Source organism: Daktulosphaira vitifoliae, unplaced genomic scaffold, assembly GCF_025091365.1.
Source record: "Daktulosphaira vitifoliae isolate Bord-2020 unplaced genomic scaffold, ASM2509136v1 Scaffold_1, whole genome shotgun sequence".
Classification (NCBI taxonomy): Eukaryota; Metazoa; Arthropoda; class Insecta; order Hemiptera; family Phylloxeridae; genus Daktulosphaira; species Daktulosphaira vitifoliae.
Window position 1 is genome coordinate 61,262,295 of NW_026099572.1, and position 20,596 is coordinate 61,282,890.

General features: G+C 24.5%; 2 protein-coding genes across 2 annotated transcripts in view; both read right to left on the bottom strand.

Annotated features, from left to right (window-relative positions):
* The window catches only part of LOC126895545 (uncharacterized), a 78,170-nt gene that overhangs the window by 25,999 nt on the left and 31,575 nt on the right, over positions 1-20,596 (bottom strand). The window lies entirely within an intron of this gene.
* On the bottom strand, positions 12,646-19,172 carry LOC126895543 (uncharacterized). Its single transcript, XM_050667521.1, has 6 exons — positions 19,109-19,172; positions 14,483-14,541; positions 14,306-14,402; positions 13,701-13,745; positions 13,561-13,620; positions 12,646-13,455 (listed from the first exon to the last, which is right to left on the bottom strand). The coding sequence occupies exons 2-6, from the start codon at positions 14,525-14,527 to the stop codon at positions 13,352-13,354; spliced, it is 351 nt and encodes a 116-aa protein (XP_050523478.1). The 5' UTR covers positions 14,528-14,541; positions 19,109-19,172; the 3' UTR covers positions 12,646-13,351.

Below are 20,596 nucleotides of genomic sequence, written 5' to 3' on the forward strand. Positions count from 1 at the left end.
TTAACTATAAGTTATTATTAGATTTTAATTTGATTTATATTTATGTAGGTAAACGCCTTCTAGGCAATAGAGTACAGCTATAAAGTAATTATTTACCTTTAAACGATAATTAAATAATTACTTGATATAACTTAGGTTATTATAATTATAAATACAACTTATATAAATAAGTTTATACATATAATAACTATTTTAAATGTAATATACATTTTTAATAAAAATGTAATATTAATTAGAAATCAACAATACTTGATAAATTAAATATACTACATTCTATTTTATTTATTAAGTATTGTTATATGTAATATTTCGTACATAGGTAAAAATTACAGAGAGATTTATGTGTCTAATTTCTAAATTTGAAGCCCCCCTAATGACCTTAAAGCCTAATGTGCCCCTCGTTAAATCCGCCACACATACATTGTTGATGCATGAATTGAATTGTTGCAGCAATTCCATCTGTTGTTGAATCTAATTATATCGAGAACTCGGGAAATCCTTAACTTATATGCAACAAACACACGCGACACTTTAGTGACAGCACCGGTATTCTTGTCTATGAGGAGATGCTTAAATTGTGACCGTATTGTTCTTTCGTGTTTAAATTTTAAGTAGTACTATTTCTGACTGACAATATTGTGTATATATAACATTATGTGTGAATTATCTGTCATCGGTGAGTATAAATAATTTATAATTATTTAAAACTACAGTAAGTCTTAGTGAAATTTATTACTTTTTACATTATTATTACTACATTTTTTTTTGATATGTCAAAAAAACCTAGCAAGTCTAATAAATGTAGAAATTTTTTTAAAGAGGTTCACTATTGATTTTCTTTTTAATAACTAACATCAGATTGAATCAAGTGCATTAAACCTATAATTAATATTTTGTGGTTAAATGTTAATATTAGCCATACAAATAATTTACCTGATCTTGTTTTAAATAACCCTATCTACAATTTTAATATTGAATTATGAAAATGTAGGTAATATTTTTTCTAGCTTTGAAATGGACAATAATGAACCATTTAATGATATGTTTAATACTTTAGATGACAAGTATACTGTTTCAAAAAATTAAAGTTAAATATTATGTATTAAAGGACACAATATTTATAACTCGTGTATTAGATATCCTATAGAAGTTCATTGTATAAATAGTATCATGAGTTTTTTAGGAATAAATTATGCTAAAAGAATTCATTATCTGATAATATATTCTTACTTACTGACATTTCTTATATAAATATGCTAAATAGTCTTAGCATAGATTATATCCATTAACTATATTCGTGGTGTTAAAGAAATTAATTATGTAATAGTTGGGTATGCTGAACAATTCTCCTCCTTACGTTCTTTTACAAAATTAAGATTTAGTATTAAATATTTGTGATCATATTTTATCATTAGAAAAATGTATAGCCAGTGACTTTTATAGAAAACCTACAGGAGTAAATGAAGTTTTGTGTTGAAAAGTGACTGGTTATTCATTTTTTGGTCATTTATTCTTTAAACTGGTTCAATTATAACAAAAAGTATATTTGGTGACAAATGTTATGTTCATTTTATTTGCTTACATGTGAAAATAAAAATTCTTTTAACAACAAATAATAGTATTAAACTTGTACAGTTTTGTCAAAAAATCTTAATACATTTTGTAAAAAGTTTAAAAGTTTTTTATCTAATAAAGATATATTTGAGAAACAATTTTCAATTTCTAATATTCATGGACTTATATACTTAGCTGATGACTATAAAAAATTTGATTCACTAAATGAATATTTTTCTTGTTTTCCTTTTGAAAACATTAACGAGCAATTAAAGAGTATGATAAGAAAATACGAACAACTTTTATAAAAAGTGATAAAGCATTACCAAAAGTATTTAACATTTAATGAATCATAAATATTTAACTATAGTAGCAGCCCAATTATTTATAAGAAGTCCCATAGTAATGGACCATTGGTTAACGATCTAACAGGCCCTCAGTATAATAATGTTTTTAAAAATGAACTTAAAATTAACATTAAGTCCAATTCTTTTTGATAGATACAAAATATTCAGTAAGTAAGTAAACAAGTCAATTTTTACAAACAATGAAAACCAAAGAAACTCATTTCCTTGCTTAATGAACACTCTATATAGGATTCAAAGATATTAATTAACTACATATCTATAGAGTTTTAAACAAATATTATGATCCTTATACCAGCAGAAATGTATTTTTAACTAAGAAGTTTGAAAAAACTGATTCATTTTTAGTTAAGCCTTTAGATAGTTTAAATTTAAGTATAATATATATTAGTTAGTAATCTATCAAATAACATTAAAAGAGACATACAGGAATGTCGAAATTATAGAGGCATAAAGCTTATGAGTCATAGTATGAAAATTTGGGAAAAGGTAGATAAGAGAATAAAAAATGAGACATCAGTGTCCAAAAACCAGTTTGTATTTTATGCCTGGTATGTCAACAATGGAACCATTATTTTGTGTGAGACAACTAATAGAAAAGTTTAGGCAAAAGAAGAAAAAGCTATGTATGGATGGTATTTATAGATTTAGAGAAAACGTATGATAGAGTACCGAGAGGTTTTTAAGAGGGCATTAATGAAAAAAGGAGTCCCGAATAGGTACATTAATATAATAGAGGATATGAATGACAGCATTTGTACCAGGGTAAAAAGCGTAGGAAAAGTAACAGAAGGTTTTAGGGTAAAAGTATGGTGCACCAAGGTTCTGCTTTAAGCCTTTACTTATTTTTTATAGTGATGGATGAAATTACTAGAGAAATACAAGAAGAAGTGCCGTAATGTATATTGTTCGCTGATGACTTAGTGTTAATACGAGAAAATAGAGAGGAAATTAATTAAAACTAGAGGTGTAGAGATCAGCTCTTGAAGAAAAGGGTTTAAGAATAAGTAGGAGTAAGACAGAGTATACAGAGTATGAGTTTAATAAGGGAGAACACGAGGTAGGTGAAATGAGGAGTTCAGTCACAAAAGGAAAGGTGGAAAGTTTTAAGTATTTAGAATCAGTTGTGCAAAAGAGCGGTAGTATTGACGAGGATATAAGACACAGGATTAAGTGCGGGTAGTTAAAGTGGAGAAAAGCATCTGGTATGTTGTGCGATAAAAAAATTCAAATGAGGCTGAAAGGTAAATTCCATAAGACTAGTGAAACCAGATATGATGTATGGTTCAGAGTATTGGGCAGTTGACAAGAAAGTGGAGCACAGATGAGAATGCTTAGATGGATGAGTGGAGTGATTATAGAAAATAGGATAAGGAACGAACATATAAGAGAGAGTATAGGTGTAGCATCAGTCGTAGATAAGACGAGAGAAAATAGATTTAGATGGTTTGGTCATGTAATGAGGAAAGAAGAATCGGAATCTGTAAGAATAGTTATAGAAATGAATTTTGAAGGAAGAAGAGGTAGAGGAAGACCAAAAAAGAGATGAAGGAATGTAATTGAATGCAATATAAGGACGGTTGATGTGAGCATAGATGACGTGGGTGATCGTATCAAGTGGAAGTTTAGAATAAGGGTGACCTACCCTAAGTAGTTGGGATTAAGGCGAATAAAAAGAAGAATCTATCAATTTACTTTGTTACTATTTTTATTGATATAATAATAAAGATATTGACTATGGTAACTATTCTAATATATATTAAAATTTAGACTTAGTTGATGATAACAGTAGCTGTGATAATAATTCAATTTCTAACCAATTGGATAAAACTAAACAATGTAAATTACCAACTGGTTGGTCACCCTCACTAAAAATATTTAAACATAAGTGTCACTACAATAAAGTAGTAACTGCTCATAATTTGTCATGTGTTTAGTCACCTCTGTCTAAAAACTGAAATGTGAGAATTCATATTATTGATCAATTAACAACTGTTTTTTTATTTTATTTTTTTAATATTATGAATAGTTATTTAGAATTAAGGTTTTGCTGATAAGTATTGATAGTTATGAAATGCAAAAAATCTATTGAGATTAACAAAGTTTTGAAACTCTCAATTGTTAAACAATTTGTATATGATGATAAATCTACAACTATTATGTCAAGCAATAAAAAATTTTAATAAGTCATTAAATTAAAAAAAAATTTGATGTCAATCCTGAAAGTACAGCCTCCCCAAAAAAGTCATCTACCTACATTTACAAGAGTAATTATGAACAAATTAACATTATACCAACAACAAATAATTGAAAGTTAAATCGGTTAACATCATTAAGTTAAATTTTAAATTTACAATGTGTATTAGCTTTAATTAGATAATATGTATTTATTATGTTAACCTTTAAATAATTTCTTAAATGATTTTTAGGTAAAAAAACTTAAAAATGAGTTAAAAACAAATTCTACTTTTACTGATATAGAAAATATTCCTAAAGATATGGTTGATTTTGGTTAGAATTAGCTTAATATCAAATGTCAATTATGTATTTAATATTTAGTAATAAATTTATAACAATTTTATTAAATTTTTGTGTAAACTTATCTGAAGAAATTCTTCATTGTTTAACATTCATAAAATTCCAATTACACAAAAAGTAATTATATGACTGATATGACTGAGTGCCTATTAATAATGAGATTAATTTGAAATTCTTATGAATTAAATCATTGAAGATAGCAACTTTATAATAGTTTTATATGAATTTTTACTTATTTATTCAAATCATTAGAAAATTTGATGATTTTATATATTGTTAATTGTTTTTATTTAAATTTGTTTATCTTATATCGGAAGAAAACACATTAAGACTATAGTTAAATGTGTAATGGCAAAGTTATTTTCCAACAGTAATATACAGGAAAAACAAGGAAATTTTTGAACTTAGTTATTTGTTCTGTAATTTTTGGTATGACATTTTGTATTAATTTATTCAAATTTGCTCTTTTAAAAAAACATTTTACAACTTGCATTATTGTATGTTGACAGCTGCTATAAAGGACAAACAAAATTTAAAAATGTCTCTCAAAATTAACCCGAAAAATTTATGAAGTATGTTTCAGCACATGCACCATTCAATTTAAAACATCAACTTAATAAATAACATTATTTTTTTATTTTATTTAATATTTTTAAGTAATACTATTTTAAGTATATTTTTAAAATATATCACTAATTTTGTATTTTTCATTTCATAACTACAGGACTTAACTTAAAATTTTAACTGTAAATTATTATTCTATTAAAAATTATGTTCACGAATCGGTTGTTTTTCACAATTTACGAGTCAGGAGAATAATTAAACATTTTTTTAATAAAAGTGATTGACTATTATTGATTATCTATGACCATGTCCTTAAAATAAATTTTTACAATTAAAGTAAATTATACAAAAAATTAAATCTTTCAAAATTTATAGTTCTGCAATAGTGTAAAATTAAATAGATAATGGTCTACAGAATGTGTTAATTACTATTAAAATTCAGTTATGGCCAATTGGGGGCAGTTAAATATCTATTATCATTTTATTCACTTTAATTTACAACAATAGTTGAATCTATTAAAGTACTGTTAAGATATACAAAACATTTGTTCAAAAAAATAAATAATGAAAACTATAAAATATTTAACCTACCTAAGTCTTCCCATTTGACTGCACTAAACTTCTAAGACCTTAGTAAAATAGACATGTAAACATTAATTTTATTTTTCGTTATGTGTACACAACCTTTACTAAATATAAACAATTGTGAATGAAAAACAAAAAAAATCAATTAAGCATAAATAAAGTAACAATAAAAATAATTCTTAAATTCTGAATGTTTTTGCTACAGCTGTTACTGAGTTTGTCAGTATTAAGAGTCAGAGAAAAATGAATTATTATTTATACATGTATGAAATTACATTCTAACATAAATCATTACATAATAATAATAATAATAATAACTATAAGTCGCACAAAATATGAATACAATTTTTTTTTTTTGCCAAGACGCACTTTGTTTAAAAATATATTTTTTTTATCAGTCGATGTTATTGTTTTCATATTATATGTTGTGCATACACCACAAATAAGATAAGGACAGTTTTATCTAATCTGCGCCTACACTTTAAATAAATTATTTTTTCGCTATCACATTTTTTCCCTATAATATAATCGAATAATAAAAATAGGGGTTCCCACTAAAGAAAATTAGTATGAGCTTTTTATCCCTGAGTTCTGAAATAAAAATATATTTAACAACAATTTATTGTAAAGTTTTTTTAATCAAACAATATTAGTTTAGTATAATTTCTCGTATATTATAAATTTATTTTAACTAAAAAATTCAAAACATTAAACTGTTAAATATATTAAATGGATAATGTTATACTAATAATTTAAACGCCATTTATTATTAAAAAGAAACTTTAAAAATTTTATTTAATGCAAAATATGTTACCATTAAAAAAAAAAAATGTTGACATCTTTGCAAAGCCATAGCTAATAATTTGAGAATCATAAGTAATTAAAAATAAATAAAAAAAATTTTCGAAATTATTTATACTGTATAAATAATAGAGTAATTCATATAAATGTAATGTTCTGTATACTAATCTAAAAAAATTAGATTATAACGGCGCTGAATTGTATGCTTTTATAAATTTTGTTTGAGCCACATTGAAGGATCCCAAGTTTGTGAAACTTAATCGTAGTATAATATAGTAGTATAAAAATATTTTTTGTTTTGAGTGGGTTAAACCCTTTAATCGTCCCCATACTATAACATATAATAACATATTACTAGTGATTATAATCACTGTGATAAAACGTATCGAATCCAATTTCATTCTGTAGTTATATTTAACTGAAAAGTATCATACATTTTGTATTATATTTATAAAAAATAAAATAAAAATAAGTAATGAAGAACGTTAGTATGAGTATACATTTTCTTTAAATTATTTAAATTTCTTGTTAAGCGATACTAAAAGATAAGTGAATAAAAAGAGTGATGTTTACGTAGAAATTACGTAGAAAGAATTAAAATCATCTATTTGTTGTACTTAGTTTTTTATTTTAATCTAAGAGATTGAATAAATTCACAAATTTAATATTCAAGTATATATTATAAAAAATGTTTTGAAATTATTAATTATATTGAATATTATAAATTATCGTGCTATTTTGTAATGTCGCTTAATTTTCGTGGATAAAAAAAATATTTAACTAAAATGATTTATTGAGCCATACATTTTTTTTTCAAAAACACAAGTTTATATTAAATGATTTACGTCAAATAAATCATTTTTCACTTTTTAATTAAATGTCATTTTTAGATATTCAAATTCTAATTCAATTTTTTTTAAAATAAATTTATTAAAATATTTTTTTTATTTTAAGAAAACTTATTTGTATCATCTACTTAAGTTCTAATCTTAAAGTTGATTCGTGTGAAATTGGCAAATTTCAAATTATTATAAAAACACAAAGTCTTGGCCATCTTAGTCAGTCGACTCCAGTGCCTTATGTCATTCATCAGTCTTTTTTACCCCGTTCTATCTTTGAAGTACTTGTGTCTTGCACTTCATCTGCACCTCATACCCTTCCTATAACAACTGCTTTTCGACACCCACAGCTAATCCGGAGTGTCAGCCGAGCACGGTAACTGCTGTATGATCACACGCACGTGAATACCCAGGCAGCAGACTCAACATCATTGTCGTACACGCTACTCTACTACCTTTTCTATATATGGTTTGTTCTACTTTTTGTTTTATGTTACGACATCATATTATCTATTTCTAAGATTTTAACACTACTTGTTTATACTATACTTATTGTAGGAAAGAGTAATTCGTTATTTTTACTATATTAAAATCTCCAGTGATTTGAGAGACTTTATAATAACATTGATAAGATAACCGTTCCTGATATGTACTGTTTTTGATTCGATTTTTAATTAATGGGTCAATTTTTCTGATAAGTGATTCTTTATGACAACGAAAAAACTATCGTTCTCAATAAAAAAATGGTTATAATAAATTTATTATCATCGAGAATAAATAAATTAATTTTCCTCTTCGAAGAAATTAACGATAGATTATAAACCAAAAAAAAATAACACCATCTTAGCATACATATTATATTTATTGCATTGAATTATTTATAAACTTTTGATATATAATTGTTATATTATGCTCTAACTAAAAATATAATATATATATTTTTATACTTTTCAATTTTTACTATGAACCAATTTTATTGGTGGAGATGAGCCATTTACAATATTTAAACACGGTTTTTAAATCTAGTCAATTTTTGCTTTGTATATTTGATGGCTAATTAGAACTATCCATGACATATATTTTTTAATCATTATAACGTTATAATGATTCAAAAATAAATAGACATAATAAATTACTACCTGTTGTGAAATAATTTCATGGCGTTTGGCAGTATTTAAATGAAGGGATGAGAACACGATTTCTTTCTATTGAAAAGGATACGCTGATAGAAAATTTTGTGATTAAATTTCGAGCATATAATTAGTAAAAGTGGTTAGCAAAAATTTCAATGGTAGATTCTCCACATATATTTTTTTTTGCTTTCCGTTAAAACTTTTTTAATATATCCTTAGTATTTGGGTAAAGGGACTTAAGTCTACAAAATCAAAACAAAGAGTTGTTTTTATAACTAAATTCATTAAAACTATAAATTTTTATAGGTAAAATAAAATTAACCATACTAAAATTTCATCATCTAGTATAAATTGGAATATAATTTTATTTCAATGAAAATAACTCTTATTTTCTGATTTTTGAACATTTGTTTTTTAAGACTGGGTTATTTATATAAGCAATATTGGTTATAACTTTACTTGATGACTCATTTAAATCAATACTTACTCTTTTATTGAAGTTTTACAATATCTAAAGATGTTTAGATGTCGTTAGATGCTCAATTAAACTAGTAGTTTTATATTTTAAACTTAACATTTTTGGAAATGGTATTTTCAAAAAATTTTTATAGCTATTCCAAAACTCTTAATTCCATCAAATCGTACAATAGCGCCATTAGAGACAGGGACAATTGCGCCACTCCCTACGTCAAAATATGGAAGGACAAAAGTATTATTAAGCCACCCTATTGAATCGAAATAATCATTAAAACCATAAAACTAATTACAAACGTAATAAATTTCAAAGAACTTAATATAAGTGGGGCGTTCTGTTATCAAAAGGAGGATGGCGCGGTAGCAGTCGGTGAGTTCGGTTTTTCATTGTCATGGCACGACCTGCCCTAACCGGTTTTACTGTTGGAGTAGTGTGTGTGTGGTGGTGGCTAACGTCTTCGCTCGCGTTCTTGTATGCTACGGATGTAACATGGCTGTAGTAGAATCATGGACATTATTTGCTTTATCTTAAACGTATTGCTGCTGTATGTTACTGTCGGTCGATAAATTTGTTCTTAAAATGCACAAAGGCCCATGAACAACGGTATTTATTTATTTTTTGTACATGAAACGTTTGTCATTAATTTGTCTGAGGTTTGGATAAGGAATGTTCAATTGCGTCGGCCTCAAATGTCACCTTCACAATAAAGAGCTCATAGATGGCCCTCATTTAATCATTTGGCGATTAACTCACTACCCCAACAGTATAATCGATTAGGGAAGGTCGCGCGCCATGACGATGAAAAACCGAAACTCACCGACTCCCACTGCGCCATCCTCTCAATAATTGAACTAAATGGGATTTTACCCGCAGAAAAATATATTTTTTAAATTGTGTAAACTGGTAAAATGTGACAATCGACTAGGTGATTATTATTAGATGATAAGATCACTAGGGGTATACAAGGGAAATATATATTTTATGGCTTTATAGTTTAAATTACTACTTTATAATTTAAAATATTATCCACAAGTGATCAATTTTTATTAAAAAAAAAAAAAATGATTATTATAAATGATCTGTTAAGTTTTCTTAATATTTCAATTTGCAAAAAACCGTTTATTATTATTTTCAGATTTTGTGATCCGATAGTAATATGTTTATTACTATTCTATTATTAATTATGATCTACCAAATTTTACTGACGAAAATAATATAGCTATTAAGTTTTTACCAAAGATTGAATTTTTTTTTTATTCAGTACTTCATCTACATGTTTCTATATTTTAATGGAGTAAAACATGTTTTACTAAAATGTTTTTCAAATCAAAATGATTATGATATCCCATAATTTCAACTAAATATTTCCTAATGATAATGATAAGTTATATTTTAGCATTGATACAAAGTTGAGAAGATAAAATTTGAAATGTTTATTTATATCACCTATTTTAATTTTTAAATTAAAAATAAAATTAAAGTAATAAAATTTTGAAATTATATATATTATATATAGTAGTATAATACTACTGACATTTAACATTTAAAATTCTAATGTCATCAATTTTTTTTCAAAAGTTTTAGACTATTTGAAGCAACTTTAATCACTATACGACTCGAATAGACCGTATATATCGTAAAATTAGTAACAAAGCTATTAAACACTACAGATTTACATCAAGCGTTATTTATTATTGTGATTTTAATCACTGTCAGATATCATTTTTTTATTAATTTTTTTTATACACATTGATTCTTGTAATATTAGCCACTCCATATCTCATAAAAACTATTTTTAGTGTTTAAAAATTTTATATACTTCTCGATTTATTAATTATTAAGTATATTTCTAATACATCCCTTATACCTTATACGGGTGTCATCATTTTTAAATGGTAAAATAAATATTTATTTAGTTTATAGAAATAAAAAATGATTTAATTAAAAAAATGACTGGTCGATAAAAACTTTGAACTAGTACTTTTTGAATCTGTTAACATTTAATTTTTAAAAACGACTTTATTAAATAATTTTAACTAAAAGTATTTATTGTTTTTTTTTATTATAATAATGGAACAATAAGTAAAATCGGTCTTTCTTGGGAATAAACTATCGTTGATGTGATTAAATTAAGTCTGATTAAAATCCAGGGAAAATATTGAACCTTAAAATTTAAGGTCTAATATTTTCTATCGATTACCATGATGCTAAAAAATTATATTATTTTTAATTTTTAAGTTAGTTGTGTTGCTTATAAAAATTGGTAGGATTTATAAATTTTAAATAGAGTGACGTCACCAGTGATTAACTAATTTTTTTTACTTAAAAAAGATAAAATTAATTATATAATTATGTGTTATTTAAACAAGTTATTTATTATTATGCGTAGTTTGTATAATTCGTAATAGTAAAGGTATTTTTTTATATGAATAATACCTTTTTACATTTATAATATATATATTTTTTAAGGTATTTGATATTGATTATGATCACTAAATTTAATTTTTAAGTTTTTCAAAAGTAATTTTGAAGTTTTATAAAAATCCTTTTTCTGTGACATAAAGACAGGTTATAAATAAAGTTCCTTGCACTCGTATATATTGTAGAAATAATGAGTGTATATTAAGGAACAATTTCAAATTAGATACTAAGCTATTTTGTGTCTTAAATAGTAATGCTTAAAAATATTAAAGTAATATTAACAGTATTAAGCTAAATTAATTTTTATGTTCCTTCTACAAATTAAAAATAATTTTCTATGTTTTAATTGATATGATATTAATCCTATTACTCAAAACCTATATATACAAGCAACTCACTATCAAATTGTATAATACATTTAAGTAATTATTTCCCTAATTTTGCCGGTTAAATTCAACTAGCAACATTATGTATTATCAATAACACATAATCTTCATTTGAATCAAGTGTTATATTTATAAAGTTAGTTATATTGATGTATTACTTTGTGTTGTATTTATGTCAGCATTATTATTATTATGATTTTTTAGAAGTATTTTAAATATTTTCCTCTTATTTGACGTATTTTTTTAAAAATCAGACCATTTTCCCTTATACAGAGAGAGTTCAAACTTGAAACATACGTACAAAAAGTAAAAAATGTTCAACTTAACTTTTTAAATTGTTTTGGAAATACTCAGAGCTTTAAACATATGTTAAATTAAATCTTATGTTACGTGATGTACTTAAAAAAAAAAAAAATGTTGTTTCGACACCTTGCTTTCTATATTGAAGTTAAAAAAAATGTTATTTTGGTGTAAAGTATTACTGTTTGTTGTGTTGTTATAATTTTTATTTCCATTTTTTTTTATGAAAAATAATTTTTATGATATAAAAAGCGATTTTAAATAAGTTGCCTTGTACACGTAATTATAGTAGAATAGAATGAGTAAGTACATAATACATGTATTAATTTTAAACATATCATTTAAAATTAGGTACTAAGCTATTTAAATTATTATTTTCCTATTTACGCCATGATGAATAATTCATAATTTTCAATTCGATGAAGTATTATATTTATAAATTTAGTTATTTTAATATAACACTTTGTGTTGTATACTTCCATCATTGGCTTAGCCAAGAACTATCTTTGACCCTCTAACATGTAAAAGAGGACCATCACCCTCCTTGTATGTTAAATTCGAGAAATAGAAGGATGTATAACTGATCACTTTGTGTTGTATTTAGATTACCTTTGTGTTTACTTTTAGCTTGTAATCTATCCTGATTGCCATTTTGGAATTATTCAATAAATAATAATAGTGATAAATTGAAATATGTATATCTTTATTAACATTATTAAAAAAATCTCAATAAGATTCTTTAAAGTGGTGATTTGTATGTTTTTATATACATTTGAGACTAGCTACAGTAAAAGTGTTTTCGGTATATTGCATCGGCGCAGTTTGAACAAATATTGGAAATCTAATTGAACTTTTTCTTTGACTAAAAAAAAATTACTTGTAACTGTTTAAACGTATTTTTATTAAGTAACTATTAGCATTTGGATGGTTTCATCCTGTTAAGTATCCACTCAGACTGCGCCTATGCTGAATTGCTTTGAAAGATATTATTTTATTAAAACAATAAGAATGGAAATAATAATTTACACACATTGAACATTTTTATGGTAATAAAGAATATTAAATAAATTTTAATAGTAATATTTATAAAAATATCAATATAACGTAGTATTATATTAGCTGATACATATTTAACATAGTCTTTAAATAATTTACAAAAGTAATAATTTAACTTTATATTTAATATATCATTTCTAACGTTTACTTTTTTAGTAAATATGTGTAAATAGTATTTATACATATTAAGATTTATGAATTAATTTATTCAAATATATCGTAATAGTAATATTTATTAAAATATTAATATTATGTAATGTTATATTAATTGATACATTTCTTACGTTCCTTAAATAATATATATAATTAATAATTTAACTTTTTATTTGAAAGATTATTTTTCTTGACCTTTACTTTTTTGTATAACGTAATTTGTGGTTGAGTTGACTGCATTTTTAATTCCAGTTTTCACCTTTTGTGCACTTTCATTGCTTAAAGCTAAAATATTCAGTTATATTGTTATTATAAGTCGTGATAAATTTATAATAGCTATAATTTCAATTTACATATTGAAACGTGTTAATTCTAGTGGTCATATCTCACCTTTTTTAGTCCTATTTGCTATATTATTTGCTAATGTCTTTGTATTATTAATATTAACTTCTAAAGAATAAAATGATAATAAATATATGCCTAGGAAATTAAATTTAGCTCAAAAGTTAAATATAAAAAAAGTTGTTTACTATGTAATAATTCAGTTGTCTTATATTTTAATTTCGATAACGAATCTGAAATATTTCATAAAAATCTGATTTATTACAGCTCGATAAAATTTGAGTTGTGGAATATTTAAAAAAAATTTTATGTAGTAAGTTTTTCGACACTTCCGAATATGCCCCCAGTTTTTTCTACTATTAATATTTTAGCCACAATTTGTATATTTGTAAAAGTACTGTTTTTCACATGAAATATTAATGAATAAAAAAATATTTAGGAGCAAAATTATTATGCCCCCAAATTTTTTTTCAATTATATTAATAGTCGATATAGTGCATAAGTGTAAAATATGAATTATTTTTTTAAGATTAAATCCAACAAAATAAAATGAAATTTAGCTGGCAGTTTTCATTTAATATACGAGATGTTAATGTGCATGCGCGTTACACATGCCCAATCGTATTTCATTTTATTTACTGTCCATCCCAAACCTCTTTTAAGAAGGTATTCTTCAAAAACAAATAATTGATAAACAAGTAGTAGCAATATGTATGTTTAATGAAAATTTAATATAGTCATCTTTAGTAATATATAGCTGAGATAAACAATTTATGTAAGTGTTATATATTACCTGAATTATTATTGGACGGTTCATCTACAATGTCTGGATCTTCTTCTAACTTTGTAACAACCCAATTTGATGACGTCGCATAAGTTTTATTTAATAACTATAATCCCCAAGATATTTTATTTTGTATATAAAATAAATATAGTTTTATTGTTAAATATATAAATATTATATTATTACAGTAAACATGAATGTGGAAAACAAAACTATCTTGTATATTTGCATTTTGATTTTCTTATCTAAAAGTGAATACATTTAGATATAAAATTGAATAAAAAGTTGTTACATTTTAAGACTGAAAAGATTTTAGAATTGAAATCAATCAGCCTTATAACTTATTACATTAACTTGAAAAAATAATTGAAGAGTATAAAGTACCGTTTGCTATTTATATTATTTAAATAAAAAAATGATAATGCAAGGCTATATTTTTTATTAAATGGTTAATACATTTGAGCGTCAATGAAAAGCTGAGAAGGTATTAATTTGATCATAATGTGTTATTATTTACTTTTTTTTGTGTCTGTCACCACTATTCCTAAAGTTTTACAGGAGCCAATTTCTTTCAATACGCCAAAAGATTACAAATTGTATCTAGTTTAAGACTCTATTCAATTAAATTATTAAACAATTATTAAATGTGGAAAATCCTCCAAAAAATTACAATTTTTAAAATAAACTTCTGTAAAATTCAACTTCAAATGACGAAAAAATAAATTTAAAGTTATATTTCGATTCAAATTTTTTCATTTTATTGTATATAAAACTTTTAAGTTTTAATTTTTGAGATAATATATGAGGGATTACAAGAACAGATAGCTAATTGTTTTTTTATGACCTCGCTATTCCCAGATACGCAGCATTTATTGTCAATTATGACTTTATCAAAAAATATGCTTAAAGTGTGTTTGTAAAGCACAGTTTTGTGAGTTAACATTTATAAATACACCAACTGGCAGTACAGAAAACATATTTGTCGATAGTTATATCTGACAATAAACGCTCCATATCTGTGATAACGATATTATATAAAACAATTCACTATCTGTATTTGTAATCCCTCGTATAATATAAACATATATATACTTAAAAAATTGAAACTTTTAAGTTTTATGTCTAATAAACGAGAAAAATTATGTAAACATTTAAATGCCATTTGATATTAAAATAATACCTCAAACATTTTATTAAATTCAAAATATGTACTCTCATTTGAAAAAATAAAGTTATCACCCTTAAAAGTATAAGGGATGAACTTAAAAAATAATACATAGCTAATTATTCAAGAATAATATATAACTAAAAGTATAAAAAAAAAAAAAAAAAATGTCTTTCTATGAATAATTGAGTGGTTTATGATAAAAAAAATCACCCTATATACCAGTATACTCTGTATTTTTTGACATCTTTAATAACTTTTGATTCAGTCAATGTTTGCGTTAAACTTATTTTTTAAATTATTGTTATACGTTAAGACTATAAAATTTTTTTAAAAAAAAATTTCAATATAGCAAAAAGTTGATACAAAAATATCTTGTTCATATTCATTAGTAAATTATCTACAGTACTTCAAAGTTTGTCAAAATTTGAATTTTTCATGTGTTTCTTTTACGATATAAAACATTGAGATATGCATTAAAAAAGTTAAAAGAAAATGAATTCTTTTTACGCTAAATTTGGTTATAAATATGTAACTATTTCAATGAAAGTTATCTGAATATGCGCCTGTAATTGAGCTTAAAAATTGGAGTAGTAATATAATACTTATATTATAAGATATATTTAGTATTAATTTATGATAATAATAATTGAATTAAGTAAATGTGAAATTAAGAAAATACAGTATACAGTATAGACTATACAGTATAGTTGCAGCCACCGACTAGCAACCATCACTCTGAAGATGGACTCTGCAATGAGTCCGAAACGTCAGAACTCAACTGTAAACATGGATATATCCTCAAGAACTTCAAGCAACAAGACAATCCATGAAAGTTTTAACACATTCATAACTAGAATTAGTTATAGAATTATAAAAGATATAATTGATATGATGAAAAATTAAAATTTTTACAAACTTGAAAATGAACAGATCATTTACTAATAAACATTAACAATATATTGTTTTAACAAAGTTTATCTTTGGTAAATTATAAAATGGTTATGCTAAATTTTAGCTTCGATGCGAAGCTGAGAAGGTATTGGTTTTACTAAGATATGTTTTTTTTTTTATTTTTTTTTGTGTCTGTTACCACTTTTTCTCAGCTCTCACTGAACGGATTTCTTTCAACGATACGTCAAAAGATCACAAATCGTATCTAGTCGAAGACATTACCCTTCAAAATTGAAAAAATTTCCCTCGTTCCCTATAAATGGGGGAAACCTCCAAAAAAATTACAATTTAAAAATCGCTAATTTTTGAAAATTNAAAAAATTACAAATTTAAAAATCGCTAATTTTCGAAATTTTTTCAATTTTTTTTACTAAAAACTGCCGTAACTTTTTTAAAAATGAACATATCAATATAATTTTTTTTTTATAGATGCTTGATGTCTTTACCTATTATTTGGTTTATTTTTTTTGTAAATTTGACCTTTTTTCTGCCCACAGTAGTGGATTTAAAATGACAACTTTTTCACAAANGCCCACAGGGGGGGATTTAAAATGACAACTTTTTCACAAAAAATTAACTTTTTCAACTTAACTTTTGAAAATGTTCCGGAAGGTCTGACACTTTTATATATATTTTAAATTAAAGTTAATGTAATGTACTTTAATTTGAAAAAAAAAATTTGACCCCTGGACTTGTCTTCATGGTGAAAACGGCTACCGAATGCAATTTTTGTGTGAAAATTCTCGATTTTATAATTTACATTTTTTACTTTAAAGTGCTATAACTTTTTAAAAAATGTATGGATCAATACAATTTTTTCATGAGAAGTAGTATTTATATACATCTTTCATTGGATATACTTTTTTTTTAAATCAGACTATTTCCCTATATATGGGGGGGCTTCAAATATAAAAAATGCATATAGAAAGTAGAACTTTTTCAACTTAACTTTTGAAAGTGTTCCGGAAGGTCTGACACTTTTATATATATCTTAAATTAAAGCTTATGTAATATACTTTAATTTGAAAAAAAAAAATTTGACCTCTGGACTTGTCTTCATGGTGAAAACGGCTACCGAATGCTATTTTTGTGTGAAAATTCTCGATTTTATAATTTACATTTTTTACTTTAAAGTGCTATAACTTTTTAAAAAATGTATGGATCAATACAATTTTTTCATGAGAAGTAGTATTTATATACATCTTTCATTGGATATACTTTTTTTTTAAATCAAACTATTTCCCTATATATGGGGGGGCTTCAAATATAAAAAATGCATATAGAAAGTAGAACTTTTGAAATTTAACTTTTGAAAGTGTTCCGGAAGGTCTGACACTTTTATATATATCTTAAATTAAAGCTTATGTAATATACTTTAATTTGAAAAAAAAAAATTTGACCTCTGGACTTGTTTCGTGGTGAAAGTTGACATCAAAGTTAATAAACAATTACGATTGTTGTAAAATAATTTTTTTTAATATTTTTAACTTAATAATGCTCTAACTTTTTCAAAAATGAACTTATCAATATAAATTTTTTTTATATAGATGCTTGATGTCTTTACTTATCATTTGGTATATTTTTTTTGTAAATCTGACAATTAACCTGCCCACAGGGGGGGATTTAAAATGACAACTTTTTCACAAAAAATTTACTTTTTCAACATAACTTTTGAAAATGTTCCGGAAGGTCTGACACTTTTATATATATCTTAAATTAAAGCTAATGTAATATACTTTAATTTGAAAAAAAAAAATTTGACCTCTGGACTTGTCTTCACGGCGAAAACGGCTACCGAATGCTATTTTCGTGTAAAAATTCTCGATTTTATTATTGATATTATATTTAACATTATAATGCTATAACTTATTGAAAAGTTTATNATTTAACTTTATAATGCTATAACTTATTGAAAAGTTTATGGATACACACAATTTTTTTATGAGAAATAATATTTTTTAATAAACCCTTTTTCATTCGACATACTTTATCTTAATCGAGATATTAATAAGGAACCAGCAGATCAAGTAGCTTTTGGAATAAAACACCAATTTTTTTAAAATTAAACACTATCTAAAGATTTGCATCGAAGCGTTTATTTTTGATAGTGATTTTAATCACTGTCAGATATCATTATACTTGATCCAACTATACCACGTCACAACTGTGCCGCGACCCCCCTGTGCTGGGTTTTTTTTAAAATTTAAAATATATATATTTGTCTAAACTAATTTTACGACCTAATTTCAAATATGTGATAAGAAAACCTGTATATAATATTTTTACAAAAAGATAATCGAATCCTATACATGTCATTATGTGCAAAACAAAATTATGTATTCATTGTAATTATTAATTACTACAATAAACTATAAAAAAATATGTGTGAGTAGGTATATACTTTTGTTAAAATAAATACACGTTTTTGATTAAGGTAGATAAATTAAAAATTAATAATATCTTTTTATTTAATTTAATTTAATTTTATATTTAGTTTGTATAATGAAGAATTTACATTTTTTTTTGTTTGACTTTTCTTAATGTGCAATTTTTGTAAATTTTTGAAGATCAAAAAAAATTTAAAAAATACTTATTTTGATAATCAAACTAAAAATTAACTTTTTTTTATAAATATTATTTTATTGCTCGAAGGTATTTAAATAAAAACTAATTTTAAAATGAAAATATTTTACCAATTCTAACACCAGAACCTGTCTTTTGTAACTTTAAAATAAAAAAAACAACCCAGCACAAGGGGGTCGCGGCACAGTGGTGACGTGGCATAGTTGGATCAAGTATAATGATATCTGACAGTGATTAAAATCACTATCAAAAATAAACGCTTCGATGCAAATCTTTAGATAGTGTTTAATTTTAAAAAAATTGGTGTTTTATTCCAAAAGCTACTTGATCTGCTGGTTCCTTATTAATATCTCGATTAAGATAAAGTATGTCGAATGAAAAAGGGTTTATTAAAAAATATCATTTCTCATAAAAAAATTGTGTGGATCCATAAACTTTTCAATAAGTTATAGCATTATAAAGTTAAATATAATATCAATAATAAAATCGAGAATTTTCACACGAAAATAGCATTCGGTAGCCATTTACGCCGTGAAGACAAGTCCAGAGGTCAAATTTTTTTTTTTACATTAAAGTATATTACATTAGCTTTAATTTAAGATATATATAAAAGTGTCAGACCTTCCGGAACACTTTCAAAAGTTAAATTGAAAAAGTTCTACTTTTTATATGCATTTTTTATATTTGAAGCCCTCCCATATTTAGGGAAATAGTCTGATTTAAAAAAAAAGTATATCCAATGAAAGATGTATATAAATACTACTTCTCATGAAAAAATTGTATTGATCCATACATTTTTTAAAAAGTTATAGCACTTTAAAGTAAAAAATGTAAATTATAAAATCGAAAATTTTCACACAAAAATAGCATTCGGTAGCCGTTTTCACCATGAAGACAAGTCCAGAGGTCAAATTTTTTTTTTTCAAATTAAAGTATATTACATTAGCTTTAATTTAAGATATATATAAAAGTGTCAGACCTTCCGGAACACTTTCAAAAGTTAAGTTGAAAAAGTTCTACTTTCTATATGCATTTTTTATATTTGAAGCCCCCCCATATATAGGGAAATAGTCTGATTTAAAAAAAAAGTATATCCAATGAAAGATGTATATAAATACTACTTCTCATGAAAAAATTGTATTGATCCATACATTTTTTAAAAAGTTATAGCACTTTAAAGTAAAAAATGTAAATTATAAAATCGAGAATTTTCACACAAAAATAGCATTCGATAGCCGTTTTCTTCATGAAGACAAGTCCAGAGGTCAAATTTTTTTTTTTCAAATTAAAGTACATTACATTAGCTTTAATTTAAGATATATATAAAAGTGTCAGACCTTCCGTAACATTTTCAAAAGTTAAGTTGAAAAAGTTAATTTTTTGTGAAAAAGTTATCATTTTAAATCCACTACTGTGGGCAGACAAAAAGTCAAATTTACAAAAAAAATATATCAAATGATAGGTAATGACATCATGCATCTATAAAAAAAAGAATTATATTGATACGTTTATTTTTGAAAAAGTTATAACAGTTTTTAGTAAAAAAAATTGAAAAAATTTCGAAAATTAGCGATTTTTAAATTTGTAATTTTTTTGGA